The sequence below is a fragment of the Chenopodium album genome, chromosome 21 (assembly GCF_948465745.1).
Source record: "Chenopodium album chromosome 21, dcCheAlbu1.1, whole genome shotgun sequence".
In the NCBI taxonomy this organism is placed as follows: domain Eukaryota; kingdom Viridiplantae; phylum Streptophyta; class Magnoliopsida; order Caryophyllales; family Amaranthaceae; genus Chenopodium; species Chenopodium album.
Genome location: NC_137854.1, coordinates 38,753,574 through 38,771,761, shown reverse-complemented (window position 1 = coordinate 38,771,761; position 18,188 = coordinate 38,753,574). Strand labels below are relative to the sequence as shown.

General features: G+C 34.9%; 3 protein-coding genes across 5 annotated transcripts; 1 reads left to right on the top strand and 2 right to left on the bottom strand.

Moving 5' to 3' along the window:
• Nucleotides 1–886: 886 nt before the first annotated feature.
• On the bottom strand, nucleotides 887–3,259 carry LOC145602373 (uncharacterized). Its single transcript, XM_081658568.1, has one exon. The coding sequence runs from the start codon at nucleotides 3,058–3,060 to the stop codon at nucleotides 1,621–1,623; it is 1,440 nt and encodes a 479-aa protein (XP_081514694.1). The 5' UTR covers nucleotides 3,061–3,259; the 3' UTR covers nucleotides 887–1,620.
• A 1,049-nt stretch (nucleotides 3,260–4,308) lies between these two features.
• On the bottom strand, nucleotides 4,309–7,516 carry LOC145601440 (uncharacterized). 3 transcript variants are annotated; one of them, XM_081657461.1, is made up of 10 exons: nucleotides 7,273–7,514; nucleotides 7,089–7,160; nucleotides 6,589–6,668; nucleotides 6,150–6,249; nucleotides 6,002–6,055; nucleotides 5,759–5,836; nucleotides 5,489–5,586; nucleotides 5,340–5,397; nucleotides 4,757–4,878; nucleotides 4,309–4,665 (listed from the first exon to the last, which is right to left on the bottom strand). In XM_081657461.1, exons 1-10 carry the CDS (start codon nucleotides 7,474–7,476, stop codon nucleotides 4,509–4,511), a joined length of 1,023 nt encoding a protein of 340 aa, XP_081513587.1. In that variant the 5' UTR covers nucleotides 7,477–7,514; the 3' UTR covers nucleotides 4,309–4,508. The 3 variants fall into 3 exon arrangements, with proteins under 3 accessions (XP_081513587.1, XP_081513589.1, XP_081513588.1); XM_081657463.1 differs by having other exon boundaries at nucleotides 7,076–7,160; nucleotides 7,273–7,317; XM_081657462.1 differs by having other exon boundaries at nucleotides 4,529–4,665; nucleotides 4,757–4,849; nucleotides 7,273–7,516.
• An 850-nt stretch (nucleotides 7,517–8,366) lies between these two features.
• LOC145600167 (photosynthetic NDH subunit of lumenal location 5, chloroplastic-like) lies at nucleotides 8,367–17,051 on the top strand. The gene is made up of 7 exons (XM_081656066.1): nucleotides 8,367–8,515; nucleotides 8,601–8,792; nucleotides 9,279–9,429; nucleotides 9,546–9,634; nucleotides 13,226–13,280; nucleotides 13,423–13,508; nucleotides 16,576–17,051. Exons 1-7 carry the CDS (start codon nucleotides 8,492–8,494, stop codon nucleotides 16,726–16,728), a joined length of 750 nt encoding a protein of 249 aa, XP_081512192.1. The 5' UTR covers nucleotides 8,367–8,491; the 3' UTR covers nucleotides 16,729–17,051.
• The last annotated feature ends 1,137 nt before the right edge of the window (nucleotides 17,052–18,188 follow it).

Sequence of the window (18,188 nt, the reverse complement as noted above, 5' to 3'; positions counted from 1 at the left end):
AAAAACTCGACAATGAAAACTCAAGTAATTCATGTGTAGGATGACTTCAACAAATAGACTAGATTGCACAATTGCACAATTATGAATGAACAAAATTAAAATCTGGCATCAACAAAATATTATTGAGGCCCTTTATAGTTTACCTTTACGAGCTTTATCTGAACCTTATATCTGATAATATAAAGGGGAGAAGAGGAACTGCAGACTGTTAAAATAATTATGCTGTAAAATAAACTAAGGTACTAATACCATATATTATACTGATGAAATGTGTCAAATTACATCAATGTAACGCACCTAAAATCATTCGAAGATAAGCCCTAAACAACACTTAACTAACAGTGTCACTCTTAAACAATAAAAATATTTTTAAAATTAGTTCTACTCTACCTCAAATTTTTGTAGATGAGTGTGAAAATAAGAGATCAATCACTTTTGTGTACACCCGGTTTTCAGTAATTTATTGTAAATCGGGTTCACTTTTGTCAAATTTAATGTCACTTTTGTCAAATTTAGTGTCACTTTTGTCAAATTTATCAATGAAGCATAAATAACTCTTATATATGTCAGAGTAACTTTTGTGCGTTTTAGTATAACTTTTACGCATTTTATTGTCACTTTATAACGGATGTTCATCAGTAATTTACTGAACATCCGTTTTATTTAAAAGTTTGTGATAAGAGATAAACCTAAAGAAACAAAGGAAGCAACGAAGAAAACCCCCCAATCCTTGTCAACCCCAACTTCCGACTCCGCGATGATCGTGAAGATGATTTTGTCAACCGTTAGGAAGACGTAGAACCACCAAAATGTCCAGAAATCCATGATCGAGAAAAGACTAATTTGATTACTTAATCGAACAAATTTACCTAATGAGAATCAGGATTGATGAGCTCAGAAAAAAGCAAGGATTCTTCGAGAGTATTCATTCGATCACCATATTCACCAATGAGAATAGCAGTGATTAGAGTGTTAGAGAGAGAGATGAGAGCAATATGGAAAGGAGTTGATTTCACTGAATGAATAATAACATCATTACAATTTACAACTTATAACAAAATTGACTTTTCAACCATCTAAGTCAATTATTAAGCATGTTACAAACATGAAAAAGAAATTTATAAGTATAAACCACATACTTTAATTATTTTTAAAAAAAAACACACACATTCATTCAAAGAAAAAAAATAAAAAGACGGGTAGGCGTTGTACGTACATTGCTATTTCATTCAATTCCCGTGTTACAATTGACAATGACATTTTCAAAATACACAAATCCTTTTAAAAAAAAAAAAAAAACTTCAATTGTACAATTGCAAAATACAAAATCTATAAAAAAAAATACTCCCATTGTACAATTATAAAAGTAACAACCCGGGACAACGCCCGCACTACTCACTAATTAATTTTTTAAAATAGGAATTATAATTGATACTTCCTCCATTATTTTCACTTGATCTGTTTATTTTGTCATCCTTTTCAATGCAAAATTTTAACAATTAATCACTTTTCTTTTGTTACACAAGTACTGTACCAAACAAGGCCAATGGCCAATGAATCGACAATTCGACATTGTTTCTTTGTATCCTCACCTAGAAGGTTTGCACATGAAATTAAAACTTAAGCTTTCTTATAATTTTCTTGTATCTTTTTTACCAAATACTCCTCCAAAGCAGCTCCCACCTCAATTATCTTTGTATGAGGTTTTATATCAACCTTAATCACCTCATCCAACAATCCATCCAATCTTTCCGTCTCCTCTGCCTGAGCAATTCGCGGTATGACTTCTTGCCAAGTACCAATATATGGTGCTTCACCATGTTTAAGAAGCTCTCCAAGCACCTCAAAAGCTCCTTCTATCCTACCCACATTACACAAACCTTTAATCAAAGAATGTGTGATTGAAAAATGTGGGGAACAACCTTTCGAGATCATTTCCTCCAAGTACTTCTTCGCTTCATCATACATCCCTTGATCAACCAAACCACCAACCAATGTTCGATAGGACACCAAATTTGGCAAACATACATTCGAATTCATATCATCCAAAATCTTGATGGCCTCGTGTGCACGCCCCTCTCTACACAAACCCAACATAACCGTGTTATAATGTATTATATTTGGGTTACACCCTTTAACTTTCATCCTGCATAGCAACTTATAAGCCTCCTTAAGCTTCTTCTTCCTACACAAACTATTCAACAAACTAGTATAGCTCAAAGTATCGGGCACGAAACCCTTATTAAGCATATCATCCAACAAATCCATAGCTTTTGTCACTTGACTCTTCCTACACAATGCCTGCATCAAAATCCTATAAGATTCAACATCAGGCAAAACTTCTCTCTTAAGCATTTCATTGAACAGCTTATAGGCAACACTTAATTCATCATTACCACAGAATGCCCTCATCAAAATGTTGTAAGATTTCACATTTGGGGTCACTTCATACTTACTTGCAATCCTAAAAAGATCAAAAGCAGGCCTAAGAAAATTCCTTTGTGCCACTAGAATAGCAAGAACATGATTCAGGTGTTTCGAGGTCGGCTTACAATCATACTCTACGATGCTATAGAACATCTTAAGGGCCTTTTCAGGCATCTGGGCATCGCCATAAATGCAAATTAAGCTCGAAAATAAGCCTGGGGTGGTGGGATAACGAAGGCGTTTGAGCTCAAGAAGAAGCTTTTCCATGAGAGAGAATTGGCGGGCATTTCCTAATTTGAGAATTAGAGTGTGATAAGTGGAGTAAGAATGACGAAAATTGGGTTGACGAGAAGCTAAATCGAAGATTTCTTTGGCTAAAAGAGGGTCTGATTGAGAGGAAATTAGCTTTTGGACTCGATTTGGGGAAGCAATTAGGGTTCTTGAGAATAATCGTATGGCATTTTGGGTTTCTGGGTCATTTGTTGATCGTTTATGTTGTTGTGATGATGGTGGTTTTTGTGGGTTGATTGAAGAAGAAGAAGAGTGGAAGAAGAAGAGATTCTTGGGAAGATAGAGATTACCAGTGATGCGTACAACAGAGTTGCATGATGATTGCAGAGAAGAACGATGCATTCCTTTTTTTTTGAAGGGGTTAATTTTAATTTCTGTTGCTGGGCGTTCTTCGAGTAAATGAGTAATTAGTTGGTTTGGTGGTCAATTACGGGTGGTTTGAGGGACCGTCGAGGGTGGTTGTAGATTAAACATCTTGGATTGTCCGGTGTTTAATAAGGATATTGGTATATCTTTATAGCTCTTTTTAAAATTTAGGAAATTTTGCAAAAAACCACCTTTTAAATCTTGTTTTTTGCAAATAACCACCTTTTAAAAAAAAATGTTGCAAAAGACCACCAATTTCAAAAATTTTGTTGCAAATTACCACTTTTTTAGCCAAATTTATCAATTGTTTTACATTGAATTGGTGGTAAATTGCAACAAAATTTTTAAAATTGGTGGTTTATTGCAACATTTTTTTAAAAGATGGTTAAATGCAAAAAACAAGATTTAAAAGGTGGTTTTTTGCAAATTTCCTAAAATTTAATTAAGGTCATTTTAAGGACCTATTTGATTGATTGAACTGAATTGAACGGAATATTTTATAAGAGGAGGATATTGGGAACTGGACTGAACTGAACTTAAGCTGAAGAGAACATGCCTTAAGTATAATAAAATCTAATAACAAGTTTCAATAAGGTTTAATAAGCTCAAAGATAATGAATATATGAATAAACCTTGTTAGAAATCAATATTACTCTGTAGTTTTGAGTATCAAACCAGCGAAACACCTTTTTTTTTAATTTGTTTTTTTATTTGACATTAAACAAGCAAAACTCAAAATAAAGTAAATTTGGCTCTTGAGCTCTTTTTTGACCATTTTGCCCGATTTAACTCATTTGTGAATTTGGATTGTTGGGATTCAATAAGAATACTCATTTGTGAGTATCAAACCAGCATAACTCGAAATCAATTAAATTTGGCTCAAACAAGTGGAACTCGAAATCCATTGAATTTGGCTCATGATATACAATGTACTCTATAGGTTTGTCTAAATGCACATAATTAATTTTTACACGACTTAGGGCCTGTTCACATTTACTTAATTTCAGTTCAGTTCAGCTCCAATCAGTTCAGTTCCAATCAGTTCAGTTCAGTTCAGCTCTTAATTTCCCTCTCACATAAAATATTCATTTCAGCTCAATTCAATTCAGTTCAGTTCAGTTCCAATCAGTTTAGTTCAGTTCAATTCAGCTCCAATCAGTTCAGTTCAGTTCAGTTCAGTTCAGCTCAATTCAGTAAATATGAACGGGCCTATAAGTCCAAACATTTCGCATAATTTCAAAAATAGATAAGCTAATAATAGCAAGTCCTAACTCCTAACAGTGCTTGTTGAAAACATTACCAAAGAGCGGAGTAAAAGCAACAATTGTATCGAGCTGACCTAGATCTTGAACTTCAAACCTAGCATTCAAGGATTTCAAGCCCTATGTAGCTCCTAGAAAACGTATAGACACCTTGACTAAGCTTTAGGAAGAAATCCAATGGCCTGGAAATAGCTTCATGATTGTTCCACCCATTATCCAATTCAACTCCGAAGCTGTCATGTTCGCTTGCTTAGCTATTAGAGACACGGCTTCTTTTGCTTCTTTGTAACCACATTCGGAAACCACAAATGGAAAGTCACTGCAATTGATAAATTGTTATTGAAATTTAGACTGCTTTGCTGGTTTCTAACCACATCCATTGATCTAGCATGATCGAAAACATATCATACCTGCCCCACATAATTCTATCAGCACCAAAACTTGAAATGATTTGAGAGAATGGAGAAGACAAGTCCTGGTATGGAAATGCCTCTCTCGAAATCCTGAACAAGGCACTGAATTTTACATGAACCTGATAATTTGACAAATTCAGACTGAATAGTCAAACAAATGATTATGAGCAATGAGAATGCCATGTTTATCACTCCATACATTTCAACAATCAGAACAAACTTTCATTGAAATCACTGGAATGTCAACAGAGAAAATTAGAAAAAGAGCAGTAGTGGTTAACTAGCAGATGATGGTTGAGTTGGTATGCTTCTTGGTCTAGAATGAAGTGCAATTTTTGTGGTAACAGTAAAACTATGTTAACCTCGCATGCTCGTGTCCAAGTGTCAGACTTGGGTATTATATAAATAATTCAATATTATTTGTCTATAGAATGAAGTGCGAGTTTCCATACGACGTGCAAGGTTCCATGTATGGTATGATGGTTACTTGAGGTGAGTTTAAGTAACATAGCAATACACCTATGAATGTTTAAGAAGACATATGAGACCAAATTTTCATGTACAACTACCCAAATTTCACCTGTGGAAAATGAGATAACTTCAACAGATTAGAGAAGGCCAAACTTTCATCGTCATTACTGCAATACAAACACAAGAAGTCCAGGTTTTAGCAATCGAAAAAAAAAAAAAGTTGAAGTTACTTTTGAAGAAATAGACTGACAACATTACGTTGGTGGCTTGCAGAAACCCATATGATCGATTAGCACAGGAGTTCTGGGGTATTCTGTACACAGTTCCTCAATCTCAGAAAAATGCAGATTTAGACCCTGGAAGTTCAACATTGAGTAAATAGATGTCACTAATTGTAAATAAATTCATTTCTTGCTGTTCCAAATAAAGACAACTATGTCCACAAAGATGTGAAGTAGCATGAGTGACAAAGGGAGGAAAGAGGGGTATGGGCATCAAAAGTCGAGCATTATCTCTAAGTTGTAAGACCTTCATACACATGAAGCCTACTGGTACACCAAGCTCTCCAGCCTTCGAAAATAGTGCCTTTCCTATCTTATTTGTCATCTGCAGAAGTCAGCAATTAAAACATCTCATATCATAATTCATATAACATAGACATTACTAAGTACTACGAAGTACATAGTAGTAGAGGAGTCAAACTGTTAAAGTACTTAAGTACAGTGAAAGAACATCAGAGAGAACGATATGATAAGCTGAGAAGATGGGTACCTTCTGGCCAGATGGCCATAGGTATGGATTGAAACGAACTGCACAATAACCATCCTGACAAAGAAACGACATTTTGTAAACAGGGGCAACTGGACAACTAGAAGTTTAAACCATGGTACAGGATTTGCAAATCAGGTAGATCAGTCACCTTGGAAACAAGATCCTCGAGTTGTTCAATCCCACTTCCGTCATCTGCAGGATTTGCAAGGCAACAGCCAGCAAATTTGGTGGGGTATTTCTTCAAAATGCTGAACAAAAGTAGGAAAACACTAGTCAATGTGAGGAAAATGAAAATAGAGTAATAACAGCCATTCCATTGGTTAAATTTAACTAAATCATATCAGTACAAGTTTGGTACTTTGGTTGATATGACAAAATTATGCTGCATATACAGAAGTTTTCTAATTCTCAGAATTTTCATAATCTCACCCATTATAGGACTTTGTTACGCTACTAGTTATGCTAGATTGCTAATCAGTTATCACTATGCTGCATCAATGAATGCCCAAATTTGCAATTCTAGGCCTCGACTTTTAATCTGATTAACCTAAGCATGATGTTAAAATTTTAAATAGATTTACACAGACCTTGTAACATAAGAATGATCAAATTTGTGGTTAATTGGCTGCACAATCAAAGCACCATCTACAACTGCTTCATCCATACACTGTCAAAACCAAAGTATAAAATCAGTCACCATTTTCATCTAAACAAACCACTAACAAAGGAAAATGGGGTATGCAAAAACTCTTATTTAGGCATGAAAATGCATAGACTAGATCTGGTTTATGTAACAGTGTAACACAATTTATTGACAAGTGGGGTGACATTTTCCAATATGAGACAGTCTCACACAAGAATTCGCTTCCCACAATTATACCAAAATCTCAATACTTTAATAATCTACATTCTTTGCAAATATAATACCCACTCAAAGTTTAAGCTATGATCAAAATATTGCGTGGATGTAAACTAACTTAGTTGGTTATAATCTTCGGGGTGGTACCAAACCCGAAATTGAATTGATCAAAACATCACAAATTATGTAAGAAGTCATTGATTGAAGTACATAACCTGGGAATTGTACCTCAAGCAAGAATTCAGCATGTCCAGGTAAGGTGGGTTCTTGGCCTGGGAAATAAGGGTATTTCTCTGCAGCCTTTTTCAGTAAATAAATTATATACAAGTAATAAAAACATTAAAATTAAACCCTTGAATTATCTGAAAAATAATGAAGAAAATTCAGGACAAATGCAAAAAAAGGGATTAACCTGTTGTGGAGAAGCCCAAACATGGAGGTGGGAATCAATGATTTTAGGAGGAGATGAAGGAACATGAGCAACAGAGGACATTTTGGCAGCAAATACATGAAAATGAGAGGAATTGGGAAGTGAGTGAGGTCTTAGTTTTGAGGTGAGGCCAATTGAGTTTGTTGGTGAATGGATTAAAATACAAGGTTGCAGTCTCAATACCATTTTTAAGCGTTGGGAATAATATTTGATGTTGCTTGTCGTCGATAAGGGCATGTATACTTGTATAGTGGTGAACTGGTGACCAACGGGCCTTAAAAGATATGACTCATACGAGTATTCATTTTGTGTTTAGTAATTATTCTAATCTTTATACTTTACCTTGTCAAAAAAAAAAAACTTGTATACTTTACATATTTTTAAATTGTGGAAGTCAATGTTAATACGAAGTATGATAATTAATGAAATACGGAGTATATTTTACACAATGAAATTATGCATAATAATCTTATTTTTAATAGCTAGCACAGGGCCTCCAAAATGTTTAGAGTAATATTATAATCTTGCTCTACTTACTAATGCATAGAGATTCTATTAGGAGTGACTCCCAAAACTTGTAGTGAACCTCTTCTTTGGTGTAGGTAAATTGACCATAAAAGGTAGCATCTTGATTTGTCTAAGGTGAATCTTTTCATTTTTGGAGAGACAAAATGAGTTATAACCTCATAAACTATAACATTTTAGAACAGTGTTTTTTTTTTTTTTTTTCCTCTCCTATTTTTTTTTTTACTCACACATTTTATCAATCTTATCAATACAAAATATATAAGTAAATTTGTATCAATAAAAACCAAATCTTCTTTAGTAAAAAAAAAAAAAAAAAAAAAAAAAAAAAAAAAAAAATCAATAAAAATCAATAACTTCATACGCCATAATTAAACACTAATCGATATTTAAATTAATTTTAATAAATACGTAAGAAAAAATTCGTAAAAATCAAGTGAATTAAACAAGACGGCAGATTTTAGCTAAAACTAAATTATCGAAAATTCGGAATATTCTTATTAAATCACCCTCCTATTCCGAGGATATTTTTCAGAAGGAACAAACTACTTTAGTCCTCAACATTGCCATTACCATTACCATTTACACCCTTACCAAATCTCTCTCTATTCTTCGTCACTGTTTACTCACACTGTCTAAAACCCATTTTCATACATACCTCGACCTTCATCCATCAATGGCGGCTTCTTTCGCAATCCAAGTATAAACCCTAGAAATTTCTTGCTCTTCTTTCGGATGATTGTTATTGATTTCAATTTCTCACTGATTGATTCTTGATTTTTCAGGCAAATGTTACTTCAATCTCCGGCAAAAGAGGCGTAGTTCCGATGAATTCAGTCGTTCGGAGTTCTCTCAAACTCCCAAGAATTCCTCTGTCGTCTTCTAATTCCTTCGGTCACGTGTCCCTCACATGCTCTTCTCCTCCATCTCTTCGCCGGGATCCTGCTTCTCTTACCACTGTTCGAGCTTCTGCTGAGGTGAGCTACTTCTTTTGATTCATTTGTCGTAATGTCTTCTTCAATTGGTGAATTTCTTGAGATTTTGTTGAATTTATTTTGGTCAAATTATGATTGTTTTAGTGTTTCATATAGTAAAAAATTAATAGTCACATATACTATTTCGAGATGTTTGAAACAAAAATTGTTGCGTCGCGTTCTTGATAATCAATATTCAATACATTCATCGGTTTCAAAATGTGAGTGGTTTTATATGATTTTTCTAATAATGCAATTTTAATTGAAATGAATATTACTACTTGCAGTGGAAGAAGTAATGTTTTATGATTGATTTCCCAGTAATTTCCCTACGTTGATTTGAGTTTGGCGAAACTGTGAAAGTATATACTATAACTGTGTCTTACAGTAAAATCATGATATATGGTTGATATGAGGTTTTGGGAAATGTGGCAAATAGGAGAACTTATTTGTTTATGAGATGATTTTATATGATGCTTTAATTTGCAGGACACTACGTTGCAATCAAATGTGACGAATAAAGTGTATTTCGATATCAGCATTGGGAATCCAGTAGGGAAGTTGGTTGGTAGGATTGTGATTGGTCTCTTTGGCGAAGATGTGCCTCAAACTACTGAGAATTTCAGAGCTCTTTGCACAGGTTCATCTTTTGAAGTGGATTCTTGAATTAAATTTGGCTGTTTGAGATTAAGTGTTTAAAACTTTTTGATAAAGTAAGTGTTTAAAACTTAGTAATTGTGCTGCTTTGTCTATCAGGTGAGAAGGGCTTTGGTTACAAGGGTTCCTCGTTTCACCGTGTTATCAAGGATTTCATGATTCAGGGAGGAGATTTTGATAAAGGAAATGTATGTAAAAACTTAATCTCAGCTTCCAGGATTTTAGAAACTTCCATGGCATTTCTTCACATGTTCTGCACATAATAGAAATCTTGTTTTAGAATTAGGATTTATTTGGTGTTATTGTGATATGGTCATCTCTGCTTATGGTGGTATTATGGGGGTCGACAGTTGTTCTATATTTATCTATGGCGATCTGCTGATCTGCAATATTACTTAAGTATGATTAAAATTTACTGAGGAAAAAAATAATCTAAATTAGCAATTGAACCTAAGCTGCATATTCAGAATCTTAGAAAGTTCTTGCCCACTTCTTCATAGCACTCATACCAAGTAGCACCTTCAGATGTGAGCTAATTTCGATGGAACTAAAAAGAGTGATAAACAGGTTTTGTTGATTGACATCATAAGCTTGGTTTTGGTATAACTTTAGACATCACTGTAAACGTTTTCAAGGGTCTTTGAGGATTTGAAGATCAAGACAGTTTCTAGAGCTGTAATATAAGGACTTTTAAAATCTTTAAATTTGGCATACAATTATGGAAATATGTCCTTCCTCTTCACAAGTATAACCACAATCACGTGCTTGCTCCCTCCATTAGAGATGATTTGTGTCATGCAAAACAAAGGAAGCCCTTCTCGTGAGGGATGCTGCATTGTTGCCACTGGTTCAATGCTATGGTATTTCCTGTTGTTATTTGTGGTGATGAATATACTAGTTGCTGGACTGCTTTTGAGGTTCATAATTGAAGTAGTATGGTGTTCTGTTACAAAGACCCAAATGATTCCGGTTCATAAAAATTCTGTAGGTACCCTTTAAGGGGCTCTTATTTTGGGAGACTTGATTGATATTGTTGTCAAGATTTGTCACAATGTTTGTGGACTTTGTAAAGGCCATTGGGCTATAGCTTCCAAAGAGAAAGAGGATCCATATATTTCTCTGAGTCTAGTTTATAGTTAGGTAGGCTCTGTTTTCTGCTAATATGGGCATGTTTGAGGCTTGTAGACACTGTGCATAGCTAATAATCTTTTTTGACTCTTTTTTGCCCATAAAAAAAAAAAATTTAAAAAAAAACTTTTCTTTTCAAGTGCCTTAAACTTATGTGCTCAAGTGTTCTTGTAAATTAGAGAATGGCTTCTACAGTTCTACAATCTTGAGCTCTTGAATTCTTGATGATAATATGGACCCTAGGCTTTGGCATTTTTTCTCTAACTTCTGATAAGGACTACATCGTCTGCATGTGTTTCACTTGTATCTTTTGTTAGTGTAATAACTACTATGAAATAAATGTTCATTTAATGTTTTCTTTGATAACTTGTACTCTTGGACAAACAAGAAAGTAAGAAACCACCAATGGTTTATAGGGTATAACTTCCCTTCGTCAATGTTTCAATTCCTTATTTAGGCCTTTGTATAGCTAAAGGCCTAAAGTTTCGTACATCTTCCGGTGTTATCTATGATCATGTGTATTGTTGGACAAACAAGAATAAAAGAAACCTCCAATGGTTTTTAAGGCATAACTTCCCCTCATCAATGTTTCAATTCCTTATTTAGACCTATGTATAGCTGAAGTTTTGTGCTTCTTCGGTCCCATTTTACTTGTCCCATTTCCTTTTTGATTAATTTTTCTCGACTTTTTCTCGAGTTGGGTCCCACACTCACCTATTCATAATTTTGTATTCTTGTGTAAAATTTAAAAAACATGTATACAAGGAATGAGGGAAGATATGCTTCTTGTCTTTGTACATATATCACTTCGTGATAGCTTGAAGGCACCCATTATTTGTCCCTATCCCTTCTCTACTTTTGGGTGACACCCCTTTGTGTCTTTTTAATCATAAAAAAAGAGAGAGAGAGAGAACATTATGGAGTATTATGGACCTTAAGAAGTGGTCGTGGTGATTATGATTTCTTGTCCAATTGTTTTTTCCTAGAATTAATGTGCTTAAAATGTGATGTGTAAATTTGGAAATGGATCTTTTAGAAGCTTGAAGCCTGTTCAAGTCAATGTGTAACTTATGGCCAGGACTCCCAAAATCCATAGAGTACTTGGGCTAGTATGATTACTTGTCACAGACTTGTTATTTTAAAGGCTTAAAGCCTTATATGGGCTCACAGTTGCAAGCAACCTCTAGGATGCATTGGTATCACTAGAAAGTTTTCATCAGATATCTATCATGATATTTGCAGAGATCTGACATTTATGAGAATGATCAATAGGTTCTTAAGGCTTGCTTAGGATACTTCAGCTTATGTTGAGACAAACATGAAGTATCCACCACTTGTCACCCAAGCGGAGGGGATCTGACAAGTTGGGGAATCAAGATTCTAAGCTTCCTTCATCCCTTATAGTAGTTATATTAAATTATCACTTTGCTATTGATATGGGTTATGTATATAGCCTTTTTGATACGGTTAGACTGACCAGATATTAGTTGGATTTAAACCATGTTCAATTAGTAGCCAATCCCTTATGTAGAGTTGATTGTTGAGAAGAACCAGTCATGTGAGCATATAGCTCAGCCAATCAGCCTATATAATCATATTTTTGCATACTTTCACACATGCTGTTGCATTACAACTGGACCTTTTTCCGCAATGGAGGACAATGGATGTATACAGTGAGCAATACTGTAATATGTATGGTTAGATACTTGCTCACTTTATAGCATGGTGTGGTACAGTCTAATTTTCCTGTAGATTAGCTGCTAGATTTCGCCTAAAACCTAAAGGCACTTGCCTTACTACATTGTTAAGATTTCAGGATAATCAGTAGGTGTGTAAGGATATATAAGTGTATTGGAAGGATTGTGACTTGACTCCTCACTGGGGATTATGTGGAGGAATGAATTGAAACCTTATTTTTAGGAGACAAGAACTTGAAATTCTCCTCTTGAACAGCTAGACCTTTTCATATTGATCACTGGACCAACCCATCCAATGATCTTTAACTGTAGTTGGCCAATAATCCCTTTTTTTTACTCGTTAACCTATAATCCTTTACTTGGGGATCTTGGTTGGTATATTGAGTGAAACTTTGTGTTTGGGCGTTTTAGTCATTGAATGCATTTTAAGGAAATGTAGACCTCGTCATACAGTATGGAAGACTAGCCTTCCGCCCTTGGACTCTGGAGCGCAAAGTAATAATACTGACATTACTTAATCTTACTTTGTAATGTTGCTCTAACAACCAATAATTTTGTAGAGGTGGATGATCCAATGGCTGAGGGTCATCTCATTCATATTTTACATCACCTTATACTTTCTTAGTAGCTTTTATTTTAATGTCACCTATCATTAACTATTGATGCTTTCTATCATGAAGGCTAAATATCAAGTTTACAACTTTATAAGTAAGCATATCTTAGTTCACGATGACCCACTTTATGGCTGAATGCTAACTATGAGAGATCTTTGTTCAATTGTTCTCTTTATTATTTGCATGGCACTATAGCAGTATGGCCTATATTTTCTCTTTATGGATGGAGCCTACTGAGGAATAGTTTGTGGTTAATTATCAGCAGTCATTCGTGTTTCTATATGAACTCTGAATGTGGATCTATTAATTTATATATATTTTTATATTAATTTTATTGCAGGGAACTGGAGGTAAAAGCATATATGGCCGTACATTTAAGGATGAGAACTTCAAGCGTAAGTTGAAATTGGTTTAGGACTTTACTTTTGAAGTGTTCTTGATTTATTGAGCTGTATGGGGAATTTTTAACTTTTACAAGTTCTTGCTGTGCTGTGTCATGTCTCATGAATTTATGATTTGTTTTTTGAATTCCTGCAGTGTCCCATACTGGTCCTGGAATTGTTAGCATGGCCAATGCAGGCCCCAATACTAATGGCAGCCAATTTTTTATATGCACTGCTAAGGTACTATATACCTTTGACATTTACAATTTATAATTTTTTGATCCAGCAATCTCTTTTGGCTACTAATAACATGGTTATTAACAAGAAATAATTTCAATCACCTCATTTGAATCCATGAATAATTATTGATGTGCTTCCTCAAGTGTCTCAATTGTCAGTTTGTATCCTGCCAAGCCCTGGGTCGGGAAAAGTCAAATTTGGAACCATTTACTCCAAATGGCATTATCCAACTGGGTTGCTGATTTCTACCGGGGAAATAAATAAATAAATAAAAATAAAATAAAAATAAAAATAAAAAATAAAATAAATAAACAAAACAAAACAAAAACTGGGTTGCTGACAACAACTTCAGATGTGACAATCTGTTTCTAAGGTTAAATCTGTAATTAAGGTTTGATTGGTCTTTGAAAATAGTTTTTTTTGTTTAGGGCTAAGGGGCACCTTCTCCATTGCTTACTCCTGTATAGCTTTGAATATTCAGTTCTGCTTTATTGTTCAAACACATAGGTCAGATGGAAACGCATACCTCATAGGTCAAAACTCAGAAGGACTCATAACAGCTAAGTAATTTTAACTGAAAAAAAATAATATGGACCTACATGAATTCAAACTAATTTTTGTATATGAAATACATATCATGTAGTGAAGTAATTGATCTATAATTAATATTTTCTTTTATAAATGTATATGTTTTGAAAAAGGAAAAATTATTAAATTTTGAAAAGTTTGAATGAGAAAATTCGTGTGCGCATCTTAAGTTTGTAAAACAATTGTATTAAACCAAATTCATTTTCTTGGGGAGAGAAAGGGGAAGTGGCATGAAAAAGGGTTTGTGGAAAGATGAACTATTAAAGGTATGAAGCCACGAAGGTGAACATGATTATGGCTGTAACCTTTGTATTTTAATAATATAATAATTGAGGGAAAAAAAAAAAATGGGCTGACACATAAAGGGTACCACATGGCATCATAGCATCCTCACGTCCAATGTATTAAATATAGGCATATATAGTATCGATGGGTGTTTTGTATTTAGTTGATTCTCGCGCATGGTAGAACTATTGTAGTCGGATGAAGGATTGGTATGATCGTAACTACGGTGAAGCATGGGTATCGAGTGTCAATGCCTGATCCACCCAACCAGATCCATGTAGTGTATCTATATGAGACTGCAGACGAGCCCCTAGTGAGCTAATAGACAACAATGAGACTGGCTAAAACTAATCTAGGTTATATGGGAAGGCTTTTGGTGTTAACAACTCACCATGACCAAATCAACCATGCTGGAAGAACTAAAGGCATCTTTGGGAGTGTTGTATAGACCTCTTGGGGCCATGCTGAAACTTAATCAGGGTTATGGGAGGAGGTTCCCTATGGTTTCATGGGACTTGGTTATCATACATAACACTAAAGCACGAACAGTATGGTATTGAAAGGACTTAGAGGCATTCTCTGGAGGCAGATTTTAAATTTGATAATAATTGCTAGACTTAAAACTATGGCTCTGAAGTTATGAGCTATTAAAGCCATTTTCTTGGGTCACCTTGGATCTATGGCATGCTCTGACCTAAAGGATGTAGGGTCCAGACTTTCTCCTTGTAAGCCTTGTTTGAAGGCAATAATTCATGCCTCAAAAACTATTGGGATCACCACTACCACAGAAACCACACCACGAGAACTCAAGGCATAGGGAGGTGTATTTGAATTAGGCAAATATCAATGATAAGACTCAATATTATGGGTCTACATTTCTACAACCCAATCATTAAGGACTTTGGGTTCAGAAAAACCCCTAGGGACCCTATCAAGTTAATTTTGCAGGAGTAATAATTCACACCCCATCGACGCTCACAGATCTAGTGCTTAAACTTAATGGTGCTATAGGGAAAGCTCTTTGGGTCATACTGCACCATAAGGATGGTGTAGAAATGAAAATACCATATTGAGGCATACTGGAATTCTGAAAACCAGCAGGAATTGTTCGTTAAACATGGGTAAGGGTCCTATTCAAGTAACCCAAGGCATACTGGAATTCTGGAAAACATATTGAGGTATATTGGAATTCTGAAAACACCATAATGAGGCATACTAGGTCCTGATACACAGTAGAAGCTTCCTGTGATCACTAGAGGCTCTGTGGCATCAGGTATCATAGTATGCTCTTTAGTTGTTGACAAGCCTTAGAGTTAAGTGTTCCCGGCATTGACAAAGCCTCAAGAGGTTGCCTACGTACCATGATGTATTGACATTGTAGTCGCACTTCAAGCAATCTCAGTCCAATGCCTTTTGATATTACCAACCTTACCCCCTCTATGGCTAAAGAGTCCTTTCTTGCTACAAATGTTTGGCGCAAATGGATTATTTACCATAGCTTTCATTTCATATAATTGCAAGAGCACTAGGAAACCATCAGCTTTGCTTCACTTGCATATCACTGTGCATATGTAGGCTAAATGTCTTGTGAATTCCTCTGTTTTATAGCCTGTAGCGCAGCCGAGTAAGGTTTTAATTTATAGACCCTGGAGTCTCCAGGTGCATGCTGCCAAGTTCTTAATTTTGAACTCTTTTTGTTCATAATTGCAAATTTTTTTGGGACGCATTGGGGGGGGGGGGGGGGAGGGGGAGGGATTTGGGCATGTTTTTAGAAGATGAGGGGCCTTTTGCATAGTACGGTGAAAAAAGTTTCATAACATAGCCTCTGTGAAAGACATTTCTCTTATATCTGCAGTTCCTGGTAATCAATTTATCACCTGGGGCCATATATTAAATTTGGCTTTGTTCATTTTGTAATGTTGTGTTAGCCTCAGTGTCTCAATATCTAGAGCAATCTTTCGTATTGGTATTTCATGCTTCTGATAATCTTACAGTTGCAAGTTTAGCATCTTTGCACCCAGCCCAAGTATGTGGAGTTGGAGAGTAGTTTTTGCCTTATCTAATCTTATTTTTACTGCCATACCCATGTAATTATAGATTTGTAGCTGACAAACACTGCTATTCCTGTGCTTTCCAAGCCTTGAGATCAGAGATGTGTTACTTTTTGTACTAATTTTGATTCATCTACTGGCAGACTCCATGGTTGGATCAGAGGCATGTAGTCTTTGGACAGGTTCTGGAAGGCATGGATGTAGTTAGGCTCATCGAATCACAGGAGACAGACAGAGGTGACCGTCCAAGGAAGAGGGTTGTCATCAGTGATTGTGGAGAGCTTCCGGCAGTATGATGCATAAATTTGTGGTGTCTGAATGATATACCTCGTGCTGCAGGCTTCAGTTTTGCCATTTATTTTATCTTAGAAGGCTTTATTCTTTACATGATTAGTCTATTTGTGCACGTCTCTCTATTCCCTAGTTTTTGCCGGCATAGAGAATCCAATAAATTTAGACTACATCGTGGTTGATGTATCAGGTACAAGAGAGCGTACACTACATTTTAGCCATCTCATAGAGATCTTTTTGGATAAGTATTGTGTACTGATGTCTATATTGCTGTTGTAAAATGTTTGCTTTCGTGATCTACAAATGATGCAGATTGCAGTTTTAGAAATTTCCTGTTCTCTCTAGTGTTTTTTTTTCCACGACAATAACAGGCGCTACCAGACGTCAATTGATGAATGCATAACTAGATAATTACTTGATTATATCCATTTAGGCTCTGGTTGAGGAGTTTATCTTTGGGAATTTTCATTTTCTTTTAGGCCCTGTTTGGTTTGATGTAAAATGTTTCTATGGTAAATGATTTTTCCATTTTTAACCCATTTTTCTTTGTTTGGTTTGTGAAGGGGTGGAAAATTCCATCCTTAATGATGGAAAATATTTTCCTAAAACAAAGGAAGTCATATTTTTCTCTCTCCTCCTTACCTCCTTTTTTTACTTCCCTCTCATTCATCCTTGCATTTCCACTCCTATTTTTATTTTTCTTGAACTTTTCTTGCATGCAATCAAACAAAGGAAAACTAATTTGTAATTGTGTTTTTCCTTGAAAATTTGTTTTCCATGAAATCTAATTTTCCATTGAAAATCTTTTACATTAAACTAAACGGGGCCTTAGGGTAATACCAAACAGGTACTATCTATTCTGCATATGCTATGGATTTAAAATACAGCACCTATCTATAGTAAAAGCTTAGATTGGACCTCAATTTGGTCAGATGGTCAATCCCCTACTAACTATTCATCAGTGGCGGTTCAACGAATTTGTCCATATGGGTTCGGATTTTCTAAACAAATATAATGAAATCAAATAAAATACAAATTAAAGGTGTGCACATGTTGGAAAAAAAATATACTAACTAAAAAGACAAATTACAATTGAACTCGATGATTAAATTATTAAAGATACACTAAACCCTTCATCTCTGGACAATAAACCAATACAAAATATGTACTCTGAAAATATTACTCCGCAATATTTAGTGATCCTTACATTCACAACATTAGAAATCCTCAAATCATATAATCGTACATCAACGTAATTATGACTTAATTAAAATAGTAAATCCAATGGCAACATATTAACACTAATTCTACAATAAAATATTAAAAGTTTAAAACCCAAACTTTGAATTGACAACATACAAGGTATAATTTATCATTTCACCTTAATTCCGATTAATTTGGCAGGTAGACAATTAGTTAATTGCAAAATACAAACAAGATGGAGTTTAGGAGATAGATGGAGAAG

Coding starts and splice junctions, on each gene's coding strand:
- LOC145601440 (XM_081657461.1), bottom strand. CDS start 7,476: ATGGTATTGAGACTGCAACCTTGTATTTTAATCCATTCACCAACAAAC. Junction 5,837..6,001: donor TATGGCCATCTGGCCAGAAG/GTACCCATCTTC, acceptor TGACTTCTGCAG/ATGACAAATAAGATAGGAAA. Junction 5,587..5,758: donor TAGGCTTCATGTGTATGAAG/GTCTTACAACTT, acceptor TTGAACTTCCAG/GGTCTAAATCTGCATTTTTC.
- LOC145600167 (XM_081656066.1), top strand. CDS start 8,492: ATGGCGGCTTCTTTCGCAATCCAA. Junction 9,635..13,225: donor GAGATTTTGATAAAGGAAAT/GTATGTAAAAAC, acceptor ATTTTATTGCAG/GGAACTGGAGGTAAAAGCAT. Junction 13,281..13,422: donor TAAGGATGAGAACTTCAAGC/GTAAGTTGAAAT, acceptor GAATTCCTGCAG/TGTCCCATACTGGTCCTGGA.
- LOC145602373 (XM_081658568.1), bottom strand. CDS start 3,060: ATGCATCGTTCTTCTCTGCAATCATCATGCAACTCTGTTGTACGCATC.